The 23,073-nt window shown below is 42.0% G+C and overlaps 1 protein-coding gene across 1 annotated transcript in view; it reads left to right on the forward strand.

Moving 5' to 3' along the window:
- The first annotated feature begins 409 nt into the window (after positions 1–409).
- mrpl38 (mitochondrial ribosomal protein L38) overlaps positions 410–23,073 on the forward strand; it is a 44,645-nt gene continuing 21,981 nt past the window's right edge. The window contains exons 1-5 of the mRNA XM_060940288.1: positions 410–518; positions 9,298–9,483; positions 18,893–19,024; positions 19,140–19,342; positions 19,445–19,517. Of these exons, the coding sequence (XP_060796271.1) occupies positions 431–518; positions 9,298–9,483; positions 18,893–19,024; positions 19,140–19,342; positions 19,445–19,517 (682 nt within the window). The 5' untranslated portion in view covers positions 410–430. The remainder of the gene's footprint in view (positions 519–9,297; positions 9,484–18,892; positions 19,025–19,139; positions 19,343–19,444; positions 19,518–23,073) is intronic.

A 23,073-nucleotide genomic window follows, 5' to 3' on the forward strand; every position in this document is an offset into this window, starting at 1 on the left:
CTCATGTTTTAAGTCGTTCAAATTCTGTAAAGCTGCTTTGCGACAATGTTTATTGTTAAAAGCACTATACAAATAAACTTGATTTGATTTGAGGTTAGGTTAACTGGTGACTCTAAATTGACCGTAGGTGTGAATGTGAGTGTGAATGGTTGTCTGTGTCTATGTGTCAGCCCTGTGATGACCTGGCGACTTGTCCAGGGTGTACCCCGCCTTTCGGGGATAGGCTCCAGCTTGCCTGTGACCCTGTAGAACAGGATAAAGCGGCTACAGATAATGAGATGAGATGAAAGTTGTGCTTTCTTTCCTCCCTTATAGCCCCTGTTCCACACTCCAGCCCAGTAGGTGGCGGTAATGCACCTTTAAGTTGGTTTGCCAACAGCCTTAAAGAAGAAGAAGAAGAAGAGGTCAGGCATGGGCTGTGTATTCCAAGATGGCGCTGCAGAGGATGGTGGCGCGGTTGCTGTGCATCAGGACAGATTTAGGGGTCAAAAATAACGTGAGACATTTTAAAACAGCAGGTCGGTGATAGTTTTTGTTTTTATTATTAATTATGTTTCTTTTGTGAGCTTTATTCACGTGTGTGTTGTCTGTTAATGCCATATTTCTTTCTCTGTAGCTGTGTATTCCTGTCACATTATGCATTAGATGATGCCGGAGGGTTGACTGAGTCCATATAAGATTATTTTGAATGTTTATTTTACTATCTACTCACGAAATTAAAGTGTTTATAACACTTCTTTTCATCTGCTATGTCAGTGATCATAAATTAATTTTGATTACTAGAGCGGCGGCTACAATTATCGACACCTTTGGCTGTTGCAAAAGTAGAAAAGACTTTCAGTATGTATAGGGTGACCAGATTTCCCTAGTCTGAAACCGGGACACTTTTTTTTGTGCGCGACCATGCTCGTGCACGCACACTTTTTTTTTTTTTTTACGTAAACGTGACACTTGGAGAGGTGCTCTTATCATTTTGTTGAAGCTCACATTTATCAACATCTCACATGAAATAAAACAAACAGGCATTTTGTTATCTAGTAGCATAGTGGTATACAGATCAGTTAAATTATGGTCAGACAACAGATTTTGTAATGGCTGAGAATAGGCCAGGCTATGTCCATAGGCCAAATTTAAACTGATTTATTTCACCTGTTTGTGAGAACACCAAGAAGAATGCATATGCACATGTAGGCTCATCTCATCTCATTATCTCTAGCCGCTTTATCCTGTTCTACAGGGTCGCAGGCAAGCTGGAGCCTATCCCAGCTGACTACGGGCGAAAGGCGGGGTACACCCTGGACAAGTCGCCAGGTCATCACAGGGCTGACACATAGACACAGACAACCATTCACACTCACATTCACACCTACGGTCAATTTAGAGTCACCAGTTAACCTAACCTGCATGTCTTTGGACTGTGGGGGAAACCGGAGCACCCGGAGGAAACCCACGCGGACACGGGGAGAACATGCAAACTCCGCACAGAAAGGCCCTCGCCGGCCTCGGGGCTCGAACCCGGACCTTCTTGCTGTGAGGCGACAGCGCTAACCACTACACCACCGTGCCGCCCGCACATGTAGGCTATATCTCTAAAATTGTATGCACTATAGCATGAACTTAAAAAGTAGATATGTGACCTCAACATAGCCTCGGTCAGAATCAACCTTACTAACCATTCCTCACAACTGAATGAATAAAGCAAGAAGATGTGTACAAAAGTGAACACTTTAATGGAAGGTGCAACAAGCTGTTCAACACAGCAATATGGCCAAACTGTCAGAATGGTATGTTAAACAGAAACAAAAAAGAGACAAGTGATTTGAGAATATGTACTACGCAAGCTGAGAGAGGCCCTTCATATAATCCTTTTTTTTTTATTCACCTTGTTATCCCGAGATAACGACATAATTAATTCGAGATCTCGAGAAAACAACACAACTAATTCGAGATCTCGAGACAACAAAATTATTTCATGATCTTGAGTAAACAACTGAGAAATGGTTCATTCAGGTGCGCCAAGAGACTTGTGATATGCTGACTTTGGGGCTATTTCTCATTCTGTATAGACGCAACTTTGGTCATTAGAATGTCTGGAATAATCGATCACCTAATAAGGCAATATTTTGATCAGGGGTTGACACAGGGAGAGATTGCATTAAGCCTTTTAATAAGGGATCATTTCAAAATTAGTCCGCGGCACCTCCGCAGAAGACTGGCCCGGCTTCGTCTCTACCGACGGAGATGCAGTGATCCAGCTGAGATCATAAAATAATTTTGTTTTCTCGAGATCTCGAATTAGTTGTGTTGTTTTCTCGAGATCCTGAATTAATTATGTCGTTATCTCGGGATAACAAGGTGAATAAAAAAAGATTATATGAAGGAGCGCACAGCATTTGCAGCATAGGCTACCCAACTCAGTACAAGAGCAGAGCACTTACAGTGTGTGCAGTAGGCTTCGTGCGCATTGTTCTGCACCTCTCGGAGGAAGGGGTAGGTAGGTGCCCTGTAAATCTTTGGAAAAGGTACATTTTCTTTTCGGCATAATTGCTGCGGCATTACTGCTGCTGGCTGCTAGACAAATAACATTCGCGCCAGTTAATGTTTATTTTATTGTTGCATGTCAACACGTTCTGTTGTCTGGAATAAACACCCCTGCCACAGGGCCAGGGGGCAGTAACCAGGAAAGTTTGCGATTCCTGTCAATTCATCAAAATAGTAAATGCAGACATTCTTCCGCTAATAATTCCCACGCTGCTCAGTCGCAAACGTCGCGAGTGGCGAAAACCGGGACATATCCGTGTCCTGACAGACTTTTGTCGGGACTCGGGGGACACAACCCCAAATCGGGACTGTCCTGGTAAAACCGGGACGTCTGGTCACCCTAAGTATGTATAAATTGTGAATGAATAATTACTCAAACTTCCAATGGGGGAAAAAATGAGTTGATTCCCGATTATTTAGCATATCAGGTCACGTGACACCGCGCCACAATTATCGACACCTTTGTCCACAGTTATCGACATCCAGATTATTTAAAAAAAAAAAACAGTATGTAGTATTAATTGAAAACAGTTTCTATATAAATTTTATTTTACATAGACTTATATTGAGTACAAAATATATTTTTTAAATAAATATATCGATGTCGGTGTTTACATACCTGTAAATGAGGAAGTAATCCTTCTTCTTTTGGCTGCTCCTGATTAGGTGTCACCGCAGCGGATCTTTCGTCTCCATTGCTCCCCGTCTTCCGCATCCTTCTCTACCACATCCATGTATCTCCTCTTTGGCCTTCCTCGTTTTCGTGTGCCTGGCAGCTCCATCCTCAATGTTCTCCTTCCAACATGCTCTGCGTCTCTTCTCAGGATGTGCCCGTACCATCTCAGTCTCATCTCTCTTAGCTTAATTCCCAAGCTCTCTACATGTGCTGTCCCTCTGATGTGCTCGTTCCTTATCCTGTCCAACCTCCCATCGCAAACCTTAAAGTGCATATCACGGGTAAATTCAGGAGCGAGATCAATGTAATTCTCCTATTTTATATTAAGCTTTGGTCAAATATCTGTCACATTTTGCGTTTTGTGCAATTTTTTTCCCTTGCGCAATACCAGAAAAATTCAGTTGAAGTCAAGCCATTTGAGGAGAATTGGTCCGCCTCTGAAAAAACTTGGCATTTGGATTTCCCGGCAAACGTTGATTTTCGTGACGTCACGTGCGGGACGCCTCCTTCTGAATCCTACGTTAGCGCTGGTTTGTTTATGAGAAAACGACTGTATTATTTACATCCCTGGTGTTGTCTCTGTCATCTTCACGACTTGAATCATCATCATCAAATCCAAACAGATGAAGCCTCAATTTTGACACCTCATTATATTCTTCATCCAAAGGCGAATTAACATTGCGCTCAGGTGACAATTCCATATTTCAATGCAAAATCGTTTGCTGCTAAACTTGGTCTACACAGGCTGTGCACTGAAACCGTGCAAAGGTCTCGCAGCCTGCTGGCGCTTCCGCAGGTAATGTCACGAATCTGGCTCCAGACTCCCTTGGGATTTTTCCAGACATCTCATCTCATTATCTGTAGCCGCTTTATCCTTCTACAGGGTCGCAGGCAAGCTGGAGCCTATCCCAGCTGACTATGGGCGAAAGGCGGGGTACACCCTGGACAAGTCGCCAGGTCATCACAGGGCTGACACATAGACACAGACAACCATTCACACTCACATTCACACCTACGGTCAATTTAGAGTCACCAGTTAACCTAACCTGCATGTCTTTGGACTGTGGGGGAAACCGGAGCACCCGGAGGAAACCCACGCGGACACGGGGAGAACATGCAAACTCCGCACAGAAAGGCCCTCGCCGGCCACGGGGCTCGAACCTGGACCTTCTTGCTGTGAGGCGGCAGCGCTAACCACTACACCACCGTGCCGCCCCCGGAAGTAATTCTAATGTTTGCAAACAAATGAACTGATAATGTTTATCCTGCATCAGAAAATCTTTGTTCCACTTTCTAAGTATTTTCGTAGATCACATTTTGTTAATCATTCGTTGTTCGTCTTAATTTCTCGTTTTGTAGTTTACCAATAAACGTCAACAGGCAATTGATATTGTAACCGCATGAGAATCCAGGTCAAAAGTCGCACGTCATTCCTCGAACCAAAATATAAAATGTCTCCTGATTTATTGTAATCTGCGGTAGATATTTACAACAAACTGCAAAAAAATTCTGACACTTTCAAGCATGTAAATTTTTTTTTTTTAAATACGCGGGCAATTCCATGGGTAACTGACGCAACATTCAGAGGGTTTAAAATTAAACTGTGTGGCTATTATAGAAAGAGCAAACTCAAACAAATGTATGATGACTTGAGGCCCAAAGGCCATCTTGGACAACAGAGTTTTTCCCACATACTAATAATTTATTTATTTAGTGGCATGCAGATAATATTGGTAAGGCCCCCGTCACATTTATTTGGTATTAGCAGGAATCAAGCAGAACCAGCCGGAATGAACAATTTTTCAAAATCCGTGCCACATTCGGGTGGGAATTTCAAGCTGACCAATGTTCTTACAGCTTTGTAAGAATGCCGTTCAAATACTTAGAATGCGCTTTGAACCTGCCTCGAATGATTCTTGCACAGTCCGGGTGTATTAGCTTTCGAATGCAGTTCAAATGTAGTTGGAACACGGTAGGAATACCTAGAATGCAGTAAGAATGTTAAGAACGCACTTCGAATGCCGTACGAGTGCGGTTCGGTTGCTGCCTGAATACCACCCGAAGTCTGGTCGGAAGGTGCCTCGAATGCTGTACGAATTCACCTCGAATGCAGTCAGAACGCTCCCGGAATAGTCGCCGAATAGGTTTTGAACATCTAAGAATTCAAAGAGAATGCAGCTTGAATACTTAGAATGTACTTTGAATATCCCGGAATATACCAAGAATTTTCATTCCGATGGCATTCCGCCTCTAGTGTGACTACCCTATAACTGACGCAACTTGGAGAATTCGACAACTATGAACACACAAGTACAAATGCCAATTTCTGTGAAACTTGTTGCAATTTTAGTAACGTTTTTTTCAGGGCTTTGAGCCAGAATTTTTTCCTATTGGTTCGTTCCGAACAGAAACGGAATTTTAACGTTTCCGGTTTTGGGTTCCACCATTAAATAGACGTTCCCGAACCGGTTAGAACAAAAAAATTTCATTCCCGGAACGGTTAATTACGTTCCCTGTCAGCTGTTTAACAAATGGCTATAAAATTATGTCTCTGTCTCATCCAGCTTAAGCCAAATGTAGGCTAATTCTATTACAACCTTCATTAAATAAGACAAGAAATAATTCAAAACAATTATTATTTCAAATGTTGGCGATTTGGATTCTCAGTATGTCTTCCCATCTACACAAACAGAAAAAGTGCCAAAAATGAAAGAGAATTCGTTTAGTGCGTTACCAAAGGCTAGTCAGGCCCTATGCATTGATAGGCTAACAGAGGTTAACGTCATTTAATGTTCGCGAGCCTCTCATTAACGTGGACAAATATATTGATATCGTGTTTGAAATTGACGTTTTCGAATAATGATAGACTGCAATATTTACCTCTTATTTAAGATGTGGAGACGTGATAGTAGTCCACCCTCCCGCTCTCTCCATTCAGTCAGCGAACGTCACACAGGAAGTGAACCCCAGCAGGTCATAGAAACTTGCGCAGGAGAAGAATTACTTTTTTTTTTTTTATTTGTAGGCTACGGAAACTTTGAGGAACGAAATAAAAACCGGTATTAACCGGTTACCATTATTTTTAATCAGCGTTTCTGTTCCGGAGCATAAAAAATAATAAAGTTTCTGGTTTCGTTTCTGTTCCATGTGAAATAGAAGTTGTTCCCGGTTTTCGTTTTCGTTTCTTGAACCGGTTCAAAGCCCTGTTTTTTTTCCAACTTTGCTTTTAACATGCCATCGTATACAATGAACGAAATAAACTATGGAAAATGTTTCGAACTGACAGTTGAGATCATGGACCGTACAGTAACTGACGCAACATTTTTGGTAACTGATGCAACGCTTTCCAAATTTACATATGATTTGATGTACAGTGAGAGATGAAAAGTGGTAATTTTCTCTTTCTTGGTCATAATATCAGTCAGTGACCAAAGCTACTTGTTAGATCTAAAAGGCCCCAAAGCTGTGATACTCAGAGGAATCAATTTTTTTCATGGAAATGTAAAGAATAAGGTCCATTTGATCTAAAACACAGTTGAACTTACCTGGTGAGGACTTTTGACAGCAGTTTGAGTGCGTCTTTGTGTCTGTTAGTTTTGGGTTTAAAGTATATGCTTGGATCTGCCAATTTCAAAATGGCTGCCAGTCATGTGACATGAGTTCAGCACAAAAATATTGACTGCAGTGAATGAACCAATCAAATTTAACACCATATATGCAAAATGAATTTTCACCCCTTGGGTTGACCATTTCGTGGAATTGCCCTCGCTAGGAATTTAATTCTGGTCTAATTCTCATTGCAATCGGATTCCAAATACTCTATAAAACATTCCATTCTGTTATGAATTAAGAAAAAAAAAGGTCAATCACAGCACTTTGAGAAATAAAAATACTTCAACAATGTTACACAAAGATCGATCCGTAACAGTTGTAAAATGTCCCTTAATTCCACAGGGTGTCAATAATGGTGGACACCGGTGAAAGTGATCACTATTATCGACACCTCACGCACGTGACTTCTCAAACGCACGTTTAGATACAAAATGGTGGCTGTCAGATGAAAGAGTCAGAAACAAAGTAGGTTTCGACGAGGAGATCATGAAATATCGGTGAATTTGATCAGTAAAGACATGTCCATGATCTTTCCACCATGCTTACCTGCGATGATAGTCCGGGTTTTTCAAAAAATTGCTGATCGTGCTGAAAAAAAATTCCATCTCAGGTAACGAGCTGTGTCATCAAAGGGCGAGACGGGTCTTCCGGTTGATTTAATTAACCAATAATAACTGTTGGAACTGAAACTGACCTTGGTTTAAAAAAAAATGTGTGTGTGTGTGTGTGTGTGTATATTGGTAAATCTGAAAAGGTGTCGATAATTATAGCCGCTGCTCTAGTGTAATATTTCCATATTTTGATGCCCCATGCTCATGTCTCTGATAATTAATTTTATTCATATTTACGTTTTGTACATTTTGCTGCATTATTTGCATTAATAGATTAGCTTGGACTTGAATCCTGGCAACTTGTATTGTTTAATCAACAGATCAATAATCACAATAGTACACCTTTTAATGTCAAAGTCAAGTAGCCACAAGGTGCTGTCCAGAAGAACCTCCACAAAATTCTTTGGAGCACCTTCACTCACTCACTTTCAGTAATCGCTTTATCCTGATCAGGTGTGTAGTTGATCTGGAGCCGAGTCTGGAAAATCTGTGTATGATGAAGGACGGTTCACAATAGATGGTCACACCGGAGGAGTCCCATCCCATCCCTTTCCCATGTTCAGAATAAAGAAAGTATAATTTATTCATGTTAGAACTTGTATATTATATCTCTTACACTCAAGCACAGTGAAATTCCTCTTCTGTATTAAACCCATCTGAAGCAGTGAACACCCAAACCCAGAGCAATGGGCAACTATACTACAGCACCTGAGGAGCAGTTGGGGGTTAGGTGCCTTCCTCAAGGGCACTTCAGCCATGATACAGATGGAGGGGGAGGTGCTGTTCATTCACTCCCCTCACGTTTTTCCTGCCGGTCCTGGGACTCGAACTGGCGACCCTTTGGGCCCAAGGCTGCTTCTCTAACCTTCAGGCCATGGCTGAAGGTTAGCAGGGTTTTGGTTTTGGGTTTTGGACACCACTGTTACTACAGGAGCCTGCTAGATGTTTTACATCAAACTGGCGACCCTTTGGGCCCAAGGCTGCTTCTCTAACCTTCAGGCCATGGCTGAATGTTAGCAGGGTTTTGGTTTTGGGTTTTGGACACCACTGTTACTACAGGAGCCTGCCAGATGTTTTACATCAAACTGACGACCCTTTGGGCCCAAGGCTGCTTAGCAGGGTTTTGGGTTTTGGACACCACTGTTACTACAGGAGCCTGCCAGATGTTTTACATCAAACTGGCGACCCTTTGGGCCCAAGGCTGCTTCTCTAACCTTCAGGCCATGGCTGAAGGTTAGCAGGGTTTTGGGTTTTGGACACCACTGTTACTACAGGAGCCTGCTAGATGTTTTACATCAAACTGGTGACCCTTTGGGTCCAAGGCTGCTTCCCATGGCTCCCCCCCATGTAAACATGTATAAAAATGATCCTACTGTTATGATTCACTTGCTCCTGGTTTTTTTTTTTTTTCCATCCCATGGGAATGCCACAGGAAATCCTGAAAAAAGTCACCCTCTAATTCACAACTGGGGCATTTTGTCTTAGTCAATCCACTTATTGTCACGTTTTTGGAAGGAGAAAACCCTTGCAGCCACAGGGCGAACATGTACAGAAACTTCACACAGGCAGAAACCTGAGCTCATGATTTGGAGCAGGAACCCTGCAGCAGCAGCTCCCTGCATCATCAGATGAAATTTCAAATAGTATATTACATGTGGGTGAAGTAGCCACGAAGTATTGCAACAGTATGCACCTGCTATATTCTCTCTCTTCCATTTATAGAGTGCAGTAGTATATGGTAAGATGGTTTTGGACACCACTGTTACTACAGGAGCCTGCTAGAGGTTTTACATCGCATGTTTCTCCATGTTCATGCTTGCTATACAGTATGGTAATACAATGCTGTACCGTTTGCAGCTGTGTTATTTCGCCGGACTGCGCCACTGGGTCCAATGCCAAATGAAGACGTAGACTGGAAGAACCTGGAGGCTCTGGAGAAATATTGCAGCTACACACGCTACCTCAGAATTGCAGAGGAGGCCAGTACTAAAGACGTCTGGTGGAAGACGTACAAGAAACATGTGGAACAGAAATCTGACACAGGTAAACATTTTGGCTCCCCCCCCCCCCCCCCCCCCCCCCCGTAATCTTAAATCCAAGATGGAAGTGAAACAGGACTTCAGCTTCTCCCAGTTGCTCATGTATCATGTAGGGTTTGCAGTGTGTTTCCCTTAAGTTTACTGGTTTGGGGGGGAGGGGGTGCTGGATGAGGATGGTCACCTGCAGGACCCCTACCCACGGCTCCTATTATGGAGCATTTGGACCTGAATCTTTTGCCGCCTGGGGGGGGGTTCTGATTATTGTTTGAATCGAATTGTTTTTGAGCGCACGAGAGGAGAGCGAAGCAGACAGGGAGTCAGCAGCTTGAGCAGGGGATGTTTCTGCATGGTCCTAGTGCCTGTACCCTCTCCTGTTTTTTGAGCAGGCAGTTTTTCTGCATGGTCCTAGTGCCTGCACACCTGTGATGGGTTGGTTTTTTTTTTTTTTTTTTTCTTTTTTTTTTATTTGGGGGGGGGGATCTTAGTGTGTGTGTTTGAGGGGAGGGGGCACCAATTACAGGGCTGTCTCCAGAAAAAATATCAGAGTGGTGCTACTGATCCGGAGCCCAGCCCAGAGGGATCCAGGGGCATCGTCCCTTGGAAAATTTTGAAATTAGAGACTTCAAATGCATTTTGGTGGCATCTAGGGCTGATTTAGGCACAATTTAACATTAAATTTGCTGGTTTTTTTTTTTTTTTTTACCTTGTCAAATATACAAGGGGTGAAATTTTTAAGGGCAAAATTAGATTTGAAATGAAAACACTTTGTAGCACGCCTCTTCATTTTCCAATTCCAGGATGCCAGAAACAGAATTTAGGACTTCCGGTTTGGGCCATGAAGGGGTAGGCTGCGTGTGTGAAGAGCTCTGACCGAATTTGCAACTTATGTGACCAAATGTAATATTTTACCACAGGACTTGTGTGATTAACGCACATTAAAGCATTAAACAACCCCGAAAAGCGAATGGCTACCTCCAAAACAAAACAAGCTTCTTCGACGATGACCACGCGCACAGTGGCTAGTAAGCTATCCGCCATGGCATCAGAAGCTAGCTCTCCCGAAAGCGACGGAATAACCATGACTCAGCTGGTGGAAGAATTGGCCAAGCAGCGAGAAAGTTTGAAAGAAGATATTTCTGCCCTTATTCAAGATTCACTGGTGCCGTTACAGACTACAATGAAGGCTTTGGCAGAAAGTGTGAACTCTGTGCAACAACGACTGACGGAGGCCGAATCACGTACAGGTGATAATTTTGATAAGATATGTGCACTCGAGCCAGCTGTGGAAGCTCTGATAACCCAAAATGCGACACTGTTGGATCGGATCGAAGATTTGGAAAACAGATCACGCCGCAATAACTTGAGGATTATAAATGTTCCAGAGAGCAGCGAGGGTGTAGAGAATGCAGTTAACTTTGTGGCGAACTTGATTATGGAGGTCACCAGCGACGGCGAACATGCGCTATTTGGCTCGGCTCCAGTTCTGGAGCGCGCGCACAGAGTGGGCACGAAATCCGACCAAGACCAAGATGTCCATCCAACACCGCGACCCTTCCTGGTATGTTTCCAAAGTCACCAGGAAAAGGAGCGATTACTTCAATGGGCAAGACAGAACACAGTCACCTATCAAGGCGCTACACTGAGAATGTATCCAGACTACAGCGCTGCCCTGTCACGAAAACGCGCAGACTTCAACCCTGTTAAACAAGCATTCTACAAAAAAGGTGTCAAATTCCGCCTGCGTTATCCAGCTGTACTACGAGTCTTCCACAAGGGAAAGACATTCAATTTCAACACACCGAAGGAGGCACGGGCTTATTACGATCAACAGGTGGTTGGTATGGAGGAGGTCTGATGATGCGGATGGTTCGCGCGCGCCTGATGGAGGGAGACCGCTTCTCAGCTTGAAGGACGTTTTGACATGTCAGTACTCTCGAACTTTAACCAGCGCACTTTAGTCAAACTAACGGATGAGCATTATTGGCAAATAACCGAGCTTTTTTGTTTTCTTTCTTCCTTTCTTCACTTTTCCCTGGTAAGTGCCTTAAGGCTGCCTGTTTTTTTTTTCTGTTTTTCTCCCTCCATTCTTATTGTCTTTCTTTGAGGAGTTTGTCAACTGATAGCCTATGTTGGATGTCGCTTTGCCACTGTCTGCCGACGGTCATGGACTACTTTTCCCTAATTTAACAGTGAACGGGACTGCAGTATAGACTAGTCGGTAATATATTTATCGTGTGCTTTTTCATTTAAAATTTAATTTGAAGATGGTTTCACTTACTACCAGTTATCAATGCTATTAGGTCACAGGTTCTCCACAGCTTAGAGGAAGAGGGTGTACCGGAAGGTTCAGGAGTTAGAAGAGAGCCTGCAGTCTGCCCATGTTCAAGGGGCGGGCATAGGATTTGTTATGTTTGGGGTTAATGGGAGGGTTATTCCTGAGGAAGCATCATTGTTTTTTCCTATTGATCAGGGATTTTGTACTGCTTTTTTATTATTCTTTACTAAGTTTTTGTTTGGTATTGACAGACGCTTTGGGGAGCACATCCCACTCTTTATTTCTTTTAATTTTTTAAACATGTCACATGACGCATAACACAAATAATGTCAGGGCGGATATAGGTGTAATGCCAACACGTTTCATTACCTGGAATGTGAAAGGAATGAATGGGCCTAATAAGAGGGCGAAGATTTTCTCTCATTTAAAAAGGCTACATGGAGAAATTATTTTCTTACAAGAGACCCATTTGAAAATAGCAGACCATATCAGGCTTAAGAAGAACTGGATAGGACAGAGTTTCCACTCTCACTTCAATAATAAATCACGGGGGGCTGCCATCTTGATCCATAAAAAAATTTTGTTTACACCATCTAAAACCATCTCAGACCCCCAAGGACGATTTGTTATAGTATCTGGGTTACTGTTTAACACTCCAGTGATATTAGCAAGTGTCTATGCCCCAAACTGGGATGATGTTAGCTTCATACATAAACTTACCTCTCTTTTCCCAAACTTAAACAGACACAAGCTTATAATAGCTGGCGACTTCAACACGTGTATGGACCCAGCTCTGGACCGCTCCAACCCTAGGACTGTGGTACGCTCTAAAATGTCTTTAGCTCTTGCTGAGTTTAACGACAGAACGGGCTGTGTTGACCCTTGGAGGTTCTTAAATCCTCAAAAAAAAGAATTTTCCTACTTTTCACATGTCCATCACACGTATAGTCGTATTGATTTCTTCCTCATTGATAAGACACTTCTCCCTTTCACAAAGAAGATCGAATATAATGCAATCGTCGAATCTGATCATGCACCAGTGTCCATGGATATTGCTTTCTCTCAAAATGTCACACAACCAGGTGTCTGGAGATTAGACAGGTCCCTACTGTCTGACAGTCGCTTTTGTGAAATCATTGGCAAAGCAATAGAAGAGTTCATATACTTTAACAGGTCTGAATCCATATCCCCATCTATATTATGGGAAACGCTCAAGGTTGTTATAAGAGGGAAGATTATTTCTTATTCTATTTCATGCAGCAAGGAGAGAAAACAAAAAGAAAGCGAACTACTGAAATTAATAAGACACGTTGACCAACAATATTCCATCACCCCAACTCCTGAGCTATATAAAGAGAGAGTTGCACTGACAGCCCAATATGACTTATTGTCAACTGAAAGAACGGAAAAACACCAGCTTTGGCTAAAGGGAAACTATTATGAACATGGAGATAAGGCAAGTCGTCTTCTGGCTTACCAACTTAAATGTCAATCTGCATCTCGCTTAATACCTCAGATACGTACCATATCACAATCCCTGACCATAGACCCAATAGAGATAAATGACACTTTTAGAGATTTCTATTCCAACCTATACACTTCTTCTGCCCCATATGATAACTCTAGCATGATGACTTTCTTAGACAACATTCATTTCCCACAAGTAGATACAGAAGCCAAAGACAGCCTTGAAGAAGCCATTAAATTACAGGAGGTAGTTGACTCCATTCGCAAAATGCAGAGTGGCAAGTCACCTGGGCCAGACGGCTATACTGTCGAGTTCTATAAAAAGTTTTCTTTTCAACTCGCTCCCTTGCTCCTTGATATGTTTAATCACTCTTTTGATCAGAAACATTTACCGCAAACTTTAACAGAGGCTTCCATTTCGCTTATTTTGAAACCAGGCAAGGACCCGAACGATTGTGGGTCATATCGACCTATATCTTTGCTTAACGTTGATGTTAAAATCTTAGCTAAGCTGATAGCTTCAAGACTAGAGAATGTTACTACAACTATCATTTCAACAGAACAAACTGGTTTCATAAAGGGTCGCCAGTCTTTCACTAATATCCGTACGCTTCTCAATGTTATTCACTCCCCTGCATCCAGAGAGACTCCTGAAGTCGTCGTCTCCATGGACGCGGAGAAAGCATTTGATAGGGTGGAATTTGCTTATTTATTTACTGTATTAGAGAAATTTGGCTTTGGCTCAAACTTCATATCCTGGATTCGTTTATTGTACACATCACCTAAGGCATCAGTAACTACTAACAAAATATCATCCAAACAATTTTCTCTCTCAAGGGGTACACGCCAAGGCTGTCCCCTGAGTCCACTTCTATTTGCAATAGCTATTGAACCCTTATCAATAAAATTTAGGACAACTCCCTACATTTATGGTATACGCAGGTTTAGTATCGAACATAAAATCTCTTTATATGCTGACGACTTGCTTTTGTATATTTCTGATCCAATATCATGCATTCCTAATATTATTAACATCCTTAATGACTTTGGACTTTTCTCTGGTTACAAACTTAACTTCTCTAAGAGTGAATGCTTTCCCATTAATCATCTGGCCCTTCAGCTACCAGACAATGCGTTCCCCTTCCATGTATCAAAGTCTGGATTTAAATATCTAGGCATACGTATCACCCGTGCCTTCCCAGATCTCTATGAGAATAACTTCAAACCCCTCTTGCTGAAATTGGAAGCTGATTTTAAGAGATGGGCTGGCCTATACCTATCTCTGCCAGGTAGAGTTAGTTGTATAAAAATGAATGTCTTACCTCGTTTTCTATATCTGTTTCAATGTCTTCCTATATTTTTGTCTAAATCCTTTTTCCAATCTTTAAATAAATTAATTTCATCTTTTCTTTGGGCAAATAAAAATGCTAGAATACGCAGAGAGTTTTTAGAAAGGCCCAGGGATAAGGGGGGCCTGGCACTACCTAATATGAGAAACTATTATTGGGCATCTAATATTCAAAAAGTCATATATTGGTACCAAAATCCACAACCGGATTGGTGTAAGATTGAGGCAAACTCATGCACCTCTACGTCACTTCCTGCTTTGGTCACTGTTGGATTACCACTGTCACCCTCCAAATTCACTTCTAGCCCAGTGGTATCCGCTACACTGAGGATATGGTCACAATTCAGACAACACTTCAAACTAAAGGAATTTTCTATATACAGCCCTATCTGTAACAATCATCTTTTCCCTGCCGCCAGAACAGACCATACCTTCAATGTATGGAGAAGGAAGGGCTTGAATGCCTGCCACAGCTTCTATATAGATGGCATCTTTGCCAATTTCCATGACCTCTCTGCCAGATTCCATTTACAGAAATCTGACTTATTCAGATATTTCCAAGTCCGCCATTTTATTCAAAGCCAGAGTCCAGCATTCCCTGACTTTCCAGCAGACTCAGGACTTGAGAAAATTTTGCGTCATCCTACGCATTTGGGGAGCCATATTGCAAATATTTCCAATATAATAACCTCTCTTCAGGAAACATCATTAGATGGGCTAAGAACTGCATGGACTGAAGAACTTGGTTTTGAGATTCCTGGATATTTCTGGGAATGTGCTCTGGAAAGAATTAATGGAACATCGTCCTGTGCCCGGCTTAGCCTGATACAATTCAAAGTCTTTCATAGAATTTACTACACTAAATCTAAACTTTCAAAAATTTATGACAATATTAATGACAGGTGTGAGCGCTGCAATTCTGCGCCAGCAAATATGACTCATATGTTCTGGACCTGCCCTAAGTTAATTGAATTTTGGTCATCTATCTGTAAAACACTAAATGATGCATTTCACACTAAAGTAAAACCATCTGCAGATATGGCCATCTTTGGAGTATTGGTTGACGAGCACACACTAACCATTGACAAGATGAATGCTTTTGCTTTTGCATCTTTGATAGCCCGCAGGAATATAGTTTTACATTGGAAAACCCCTGAACCACCTAAAGCGTCTGTCTGGCTCACTGAATTAATGTTTTTCTTGAAATTAGAGAAAATTAAATACTTTACTAGAGGTTCAACAAGACAATTTCACAAGACATGGGACCCTTTGATTGAGCACTTTAAAAATCTTAAAACCCTTCCATAAACCTATGAAGCCCTGAGATATACTATTGATCCGGCCTAACTAATGACATGTTTATGAATAGGTAATGACCCAATTGTCTGTCATTATTATCCTAATTTATTTTTTATTTATATTATTATTTTGTTTTTAGTATTATTATTATTGACAATTATATGTTTCTTGTTTGTTTTGTTATTATTATTTATCTATTTATTTTCTCAAGTTATTTATTTAACTTTTTGCACAGTCAGTGTATTCTATTTAACTTGACATTCTATACTTATGTGTTTCTTTTTGTCTTTCACAGCAGTATACGAGTGTTGTGAGTGGGGTTTGGTTGTTGGGGGAAAAAAAAAAAAAAACGAATCTAATTCAAGATATTGTAACTAAATGCATATCACTTCAGCTTTCTTGAATAAAAAATATAATGCAAAAAAAAAAAAGAAACAGAATTTAGGTCAAATCGTGCAACTGCGCCATCTAGCGACCAGTGCTGAGAACGTGGTTTTATGTATGGTTGTGAGTGGCGGTCAGTGCATGCAGCGAAATCCTTTTTCACTTCTGGGTTGAGTACCAGGATAGTCTAGACCAGGGGTTCCCAAACTTTTTTGGCCGCGCACCCCCTTCTATACTCCAACCAGGTTGACGCACCCCCAGTTTCAAAAAAACACACGCTTTCTTATAAGGGAAGCGTCTTTAATCGTGCTAAATGATAACAAACATCGTTTGCCACACCTGCAGGAAACCACAAAAGTGGGAAAAAAAAAACACCAAAGCTTTCTTACAAAGGCAGCACGTCATGCTCGAATGAGAACATCGAATCACATTAACATATTATGCGCTCTCGTATTTGAATTAGATAGAATTTGATTGAAATGTAACAGTTTTAAAACGTTGCAACACGGTAAATGCGCAAATTCATTACAAAGGGAGATCACATCAAGGCATGTAGTCTACCAGCCAGATATGGGGAAAATATATGATTTTCATCCGTGTTTAAAACACTAGCAACACAACCCTGTCATTACAAGGTTATGAAAATGAATTGAGAATGAATTTAATTTGCAAAAACGTTAACATATAATAACAGTAAAAATAGCAATGATAATTATGAACATATGCATTTTAAAGAGATACAACAATTAAGGAGCATATCAGGAACAGATAAAGAAGAGGATCCATCTGATTGTGAAGTGCAGCGCTGGCGGCTCAGTCTGCAGCGAGAGAGACAGACAGACAGACGGTGGGTGGGTCAGTAGGCTATATGGAGCACTTGCGTGTGACGTCACAGCCGATCCAGATTGTGACAGACGCCATCTTGTCGGTCAAACGCCATATTCCGCCTTCTACTTCTGGGTCTACTTCTGCTTTTACTTCTACCTTTTCTTCTGGAAAACCCTACTATATACAATTCTACTACAACGGCTGCGGCTACAAGCTCTCCCTACCTGTGCACGGTTTTTATGTTTTTTGTGTGTATTTTTGCGTGTTGTTCATCTGTACCGGACTTCAATATCCACTACAACCGTATGGACTTACTGGACATTGGTTTCCAGCAGAAAATGACGGTTTGTAGCGATTTCCATCGCATGCACAACATTCCGGACGAGAAAAAAAACAAACATTCCGGACGAGATAGCGAGACCAGCAGGGTCTCCGTGGATTGTTATCGGAAGCAAAGCGAAGGAGGCGGCGCCGGGAGCGGAAGCAAAAGCGAGGCTGCAGAGCCGGCCTGTTGACTAAGCTCAGAAAACAGCCACTCAAATCTCCACTGCCAAGCCTCTACCTCTCCAACGCCAGATCCATGGTAAACAACACGGATGATTTGGAATTACCTTATTCTATTCTATAATCGGCTGGTCAGTGCTATACTCAATACTTAAGTGACTTACCCGTCCAATGAGGATTCTTGTTTACAAGATGCCGCATCTGAGTCGCTGACAAATCCTGAATTTCTGTAAAGATAACTGTCCAGAGATTTATAAGCACGCAGTGCTTCACCACTGAACAGCGAGGGAAAGTTAATGAGGTAATTATACACGTCCGGGTATTCCGCTGGCAGTTCAAAATCCGGTCGTGAAAACTCCGTCCGGAAAGCCATAAGGGTCACTAATCTGTAGATCGTTTATTTTAGACATATATCTAGTTATCTGTTCATTAGAAAAATGAGCCGTGTAGTCCGTCGGTTGAAATTGATCCATTCTGTACACGAGTGCAGCAGTATTCAGCTGTGTTTTTTACCGACAAGATGGCGGTTGTGTACTTTCTGGTCACGTGACTGCAAGATCTCTCTAGGTCCTATTTTCAGTAGCAGTATATATTTTTAGCAAGATCAATGCCATTTGGCCAAATACATACCAATATTAATGCGACGGATGGGCCTGCATCTTGGCACAGAGCTCTCCGATGTTTGGGGTAATTGAAAACAGTCTCAGCCTCAAATCTTTCTCAACATCCCCCAGTCTTTGCCGATGTTTAGTTGCCGATCGGCATTTAGTTTTGCCGATTTCAACCAGTTGAGCATCGCGAATGAATGAATGAAGCCACAAACTACTGCAGAACCGTTACGGCGTAGAAGAAGAGTTAAAAATCGCCATTAAATTTTTTTATCTTGCGCACCCCCGGGGGTGTGGCACCACACTTTAGGAACCCCTGGTCTAGACCTATATATTACAATATCTTCCTATTTCTATAGTTATTACTCCCTTTCAGAAGGGAATAGGAGATACTTAGTTGCGGGAAGTACTCTGCATTGCTCAGTGTGTTTTTTTGCGTGCAAATGAGAGTGCGGCGCTGACATCACACAGCATGGCTAAGCACCGCGTATCCGCGCTTTGGGGAAAGCCCTGCAATATAATAATAGGGGAAACACTGGGTTCTATTATAAGAAATCGTAAATCATCTGGTCTTATAGGCAAAATACTTTTTCTGTTTGGAGGAACCAAGCTCTTTCTGGGGTTAATGTCATAAAATGGGGGCATCGGCATATTTTTGATATATGCGCTAGTAGTGAAATATAACCTGTCTCATGACTAGACTTTGAGCCAGTGGACATCGGCTTGCCTTACTGCCGACCCTCCAGGTTAAAGGAAGTTCGGGAAAGAAGGAAGGTGATAAAAGAAAACAAAAAGAACCCAGAGCTGGAGAGAGATGCTCGTCTACGCACGTGTACGTATTACTGCTTTTCTTATTATGCGTTACTGATTTATCCATGATTACTGACTTCTTATTATTGTCACGTGCTCAGCATGACTTTGAGTGCTTCTTTCCTTTTGCATTCTAGTTCGCATTCCTTTGGACCAAGTGAAGGAGGAATGGGAGAAAACTAATGGCCCTTACCACATCCAGAGGCTGGCGGAGCACTACGGAATATACAGAGACCTTTTCCCCATGGCCTATTTTGTTCCAAGGGTGATGCTGAGGGTGGCATACGGTGACGATAGCAATGCCATGGTGCATTATGGCAGTCATTTATCACCTAGTCAGGTGAGGCTACTTGAACAAGGCACTGTTTCTCCCATGCAGCAATCTTTAAGTTTTTGTTTTAAAAAAAAAAACACCGATTTTGTTTTTTAATTTGTTTTCCAGGCTTCGTCAGCTCCTCGCGTTAGCTTCGAGGCAGAAAAGAATTCTCTTTGGACACTGCTGCTAACAAGCCCAGGTAAAAATTAATGAAATAAATCTATAATTTGTAACATCCATACTGCACTGGCGAGTGTCGTCGTCTTTTAAGGCTTCTCTGGGTTTTAGCAGCCGGGGAGGAGGAAGAGGCGTTAACTCCTCACACATCCTTGACTTGCAAGTGAAGTCAAAGCAAAATAGAAACCCGGATGTCGGCCATCTTGGTGGATATACAAATACAGGATCAAGTGACATTCCATACAAAACATAATCACGCGTGCACAGCTCTGTTTTTCCACTGCTTTAAGCGTTCTTTTAGCGATGCCATATCTTTGTGCTGTATATGGCTGTGGTCACAACAGTACTCGTGACCGTGGACCGTTCCAATTTTTTAGAATTCCGTCTGTGATTCGGGAAGAGGGCGAGGACACTCTGAGGCTTAGTATGGAGAGGAGACGAGGGGATCAGGACACTTCATCCAATGACCGTTTCGTCTAGTAGTTAAGACATTTCATTCAAATCCTTTTTCAGGTGCACTATCAATTATTTTATATTTCAGGTATTCCGGTGTTTGCGAACGAAAGCTCTGTGAGGGCGCGCCAGCCAGATTTTAAAAAATTAATAACTTTGCCAACAGAGCTCACAGCATACCTGTCAACCCTCCCGTTTTTCCTGGGAAATCCCTTATTTTGGCTTATTTCCCGCTGTCTTCCCGTTTTTTTTTTTTTTTTTTTTTTTTTTTTAATTTTCCCGAAAATATCCCGTATTTTCACATTATATAAAAGTCCCGTATTTTCACAATATAAAAAAGTCGGTAGGTCCAGAATTCATGACGCGCCTTTGACAGGAGTTTACAGCAGGAAGTCGGGCCATGAATTCACGTCCCCGCCCTCTCGGGCATCAGTAATTACATAACTATGTCCGGAGGCGAGGCTGAACAAGTGATTAGGTCCAGTGTTGCCAGATTGGGTGGTCTCCCGCCCAAGTTGGGCGGTTTCAAGTGCATTTTGGCGGGTTTTGAACATATTTTGGGCTGGAAAACGTCAGCAGTATCTGGCAACACTGATTAGGTCTGAGGTGAAGATGGCGATGCTAATAGCTAAGAAAAACATTAGCCTCTCTTTCTTTGATGATTTCAACAAGTGCGTGGCTGGAATGTTCCCAGACTCTTCCATCGCAAAGAAATTTTCCATGGGGAAAACGAAAGCCTCCCAAATAATCAAAGGTAAGCTACACATGTTTACATTAAGTATGTCCTGGCTAAGACCTCATAAATAGCCTAGTGTAAACTAATTGGTGTATTAACTGTTTTATCCACTCATTGTCTATTTTATTTTCTATCTGAAACTTACCCATTTTAAATCACTCTTGGTTTAATATCTTATATTACTCTATCTATCTATCTATCTATCTATCTATCTATCTATCTATCTATCTATCTATCTATCTATCTATCTATCTATCTATCTATCTATCTATCTATCTATCGTTCCGAGGCCATGACTATGGTAAAACCATAATAAATTGCAGTGGAATTGAATTTATTGACTGGTTATATAATGACCTTTCTTATTTTAACATAAGATACGTATTTTAGCCCTTAATTTGGGAAATAACTGGTACCACTGAAAGCAAATAAAAATAAATGTATAGTTTATTCACAAATGCACTCTATAAACCATAAGCATATTGAGTTTGGGTCTTGGCTATCACCAACATGCACCAGAGTACAGGAAATCACAAATACTAGATAGAAAATTGCCCCCCATTTTGCCCCCATAGAAAATTTTCCCTTATTTTGAGTTAAAAATCTGGGAAATATCCCTTTTTTTCAAAACTCAAAGTTGACAGGTATGGCTCACAGCGAAGCCAAATTTCACAGGCACCTCCCTCTAAGCCTCCCCCTTTGAAAGAGCATGATCTCGGGTCGGTAGGACCGCGCCTCGGCCTGTGATTCGTGAACAAAGCCCCTGTGAGAGCTCTGCTCTGCACCTGAAGATTTAACATGATCCAGCCAGAAACAGACATGCAAGCGAGCAGCCTGCAATGACAAGGGAGTTAAACTCATCCCAGGGTCAGCAAGTGGCACAGGCTGACGTGGTTACACCCCTTACAGGGCTCGATATTAACTTTTGAACCAACTTGCCCTGGGGGGGGCAGTTGGGAGTTAATTTCCACCTCCACCTCCCTAGTGTGTAGGTTGTGGGTGTTTTATATAGACCTGGCAACCTGTAACTGAATCAGTGTAGCTGGTCTGACGGGGTTTTTTTTTAAACCTAGATGTGATAACAAACAAACCCTGATGTATAAATATTTTGCACAGGACTGTGTTCCTCTGATAACCGAAACAGAGCTCCAGCTCTCTCTGCTCTTAATCTGTTCTGTTCTTTCAGGATTTATCGCACGTCGCTCCTTGTTGAGTTTTTTATGCCCGAACTGTCTGAAACCAATCCGGGTTTTCTGTGTCGAATAAGGAAGCGGCTTCACCTGTAAGAAAATCAAACACTTTCATGAAGGAGCTAACTCGAATGCGAGCAGAAAATAAATAAAACGAGATTCTTAAGCAAACTCCTCCATCCTCACTTCCGACTTTGTTTTTGTAAAATACATTTTAAATACAATCGTGAATTTCTCTGGAGTTTCCAGCCTGAGCTCCTCTCTTCGTATTCTTTAACCACTCATTTTGTTGTTGTTGAAGCATTTTCTTCTATTTGTTAACAGTTTTCTTGATAGCGGGGAGACGGTAATGCCTTTTATCTATTTCTCTGTTTGAAGAAGCAAAAACGGCGCAGAAATTAACCATATTGAAGACAGATTAAGTCTTGCTTACATGAAAGACGGTGTCTGTCTGACCCCAGCTGTAAATGGGTGGCATGGTGGTGTAGCCTCACAGCTAAAAGGTTCCGGGTTCGAACCCAGCAGCCGACGAGGGCCTTTCTGTGCGGAGTTTGCATGTTCTCCCCGTGTCCGCGTGGGTTTCCTCCGGGTGCTCCGGTTTCCCCCACAGTCCAAAGACATGCAGGTTAGGTTACCTGGTGACTCTAAATTGACCGTAGGTGTGAATGTGAGTGTGAATGGTTGTCTGTGTCAGCCCTGTGATGACCTGGCGACTTGTCCAGGGTGTACCCCGCCTTTCGCCCGTAGTCAGCTGGGATAGGCTCCAGCTTGCCTGCGACCCTGTAGAACAGGATAAAGCGGCTAGAGATAATAGTGCGTATGAAAAAGGCTTTGGACGAAATGACCTGTATTTGTACTCGATGGTTGGTAGAAGCGTCTTCAGAAAAGTCTGACATTTATTTATTTTTTTTAAAGAATATGGGTCAAAACCACACACACCTATCTTCTCTTTGTATCGAATCTTCACTCGAGCGTTCAAATCGTGGTAATACTGAGAAAATTCAGCATTGTTTACTGATACGCTTTCAGCGGCTGCAGTCCTAGTTGCTTCGTATCTCTTCCATCATGGCAGATGTTCATGATGTGCCACATTTTGATCATGTGGTTGCAAATCATCTGTGTGGACACTTCTTGTCAGTTTCAGTTTACACCACATGATGGCGATGTCTGCTGTTTTTTCACGGTTGTTAAAATGGTGA

The sequence above is a fragment of the Neoarius graeffei genome, chromosome 14, assembly GCF_027579695.1.
Source record: "Neoarius graeffei isolate fNeoGra1 chromosome 14, fNeoGra1.pri, whole genome shotgun sequence".
In the NCBI taxonomy this organism is placed as follows: Eukaryota; Metazoa; Chordata; class Actinopteri; order Siluriformes; family Ariidae; genus Neoarius; species Neoarius graeffei.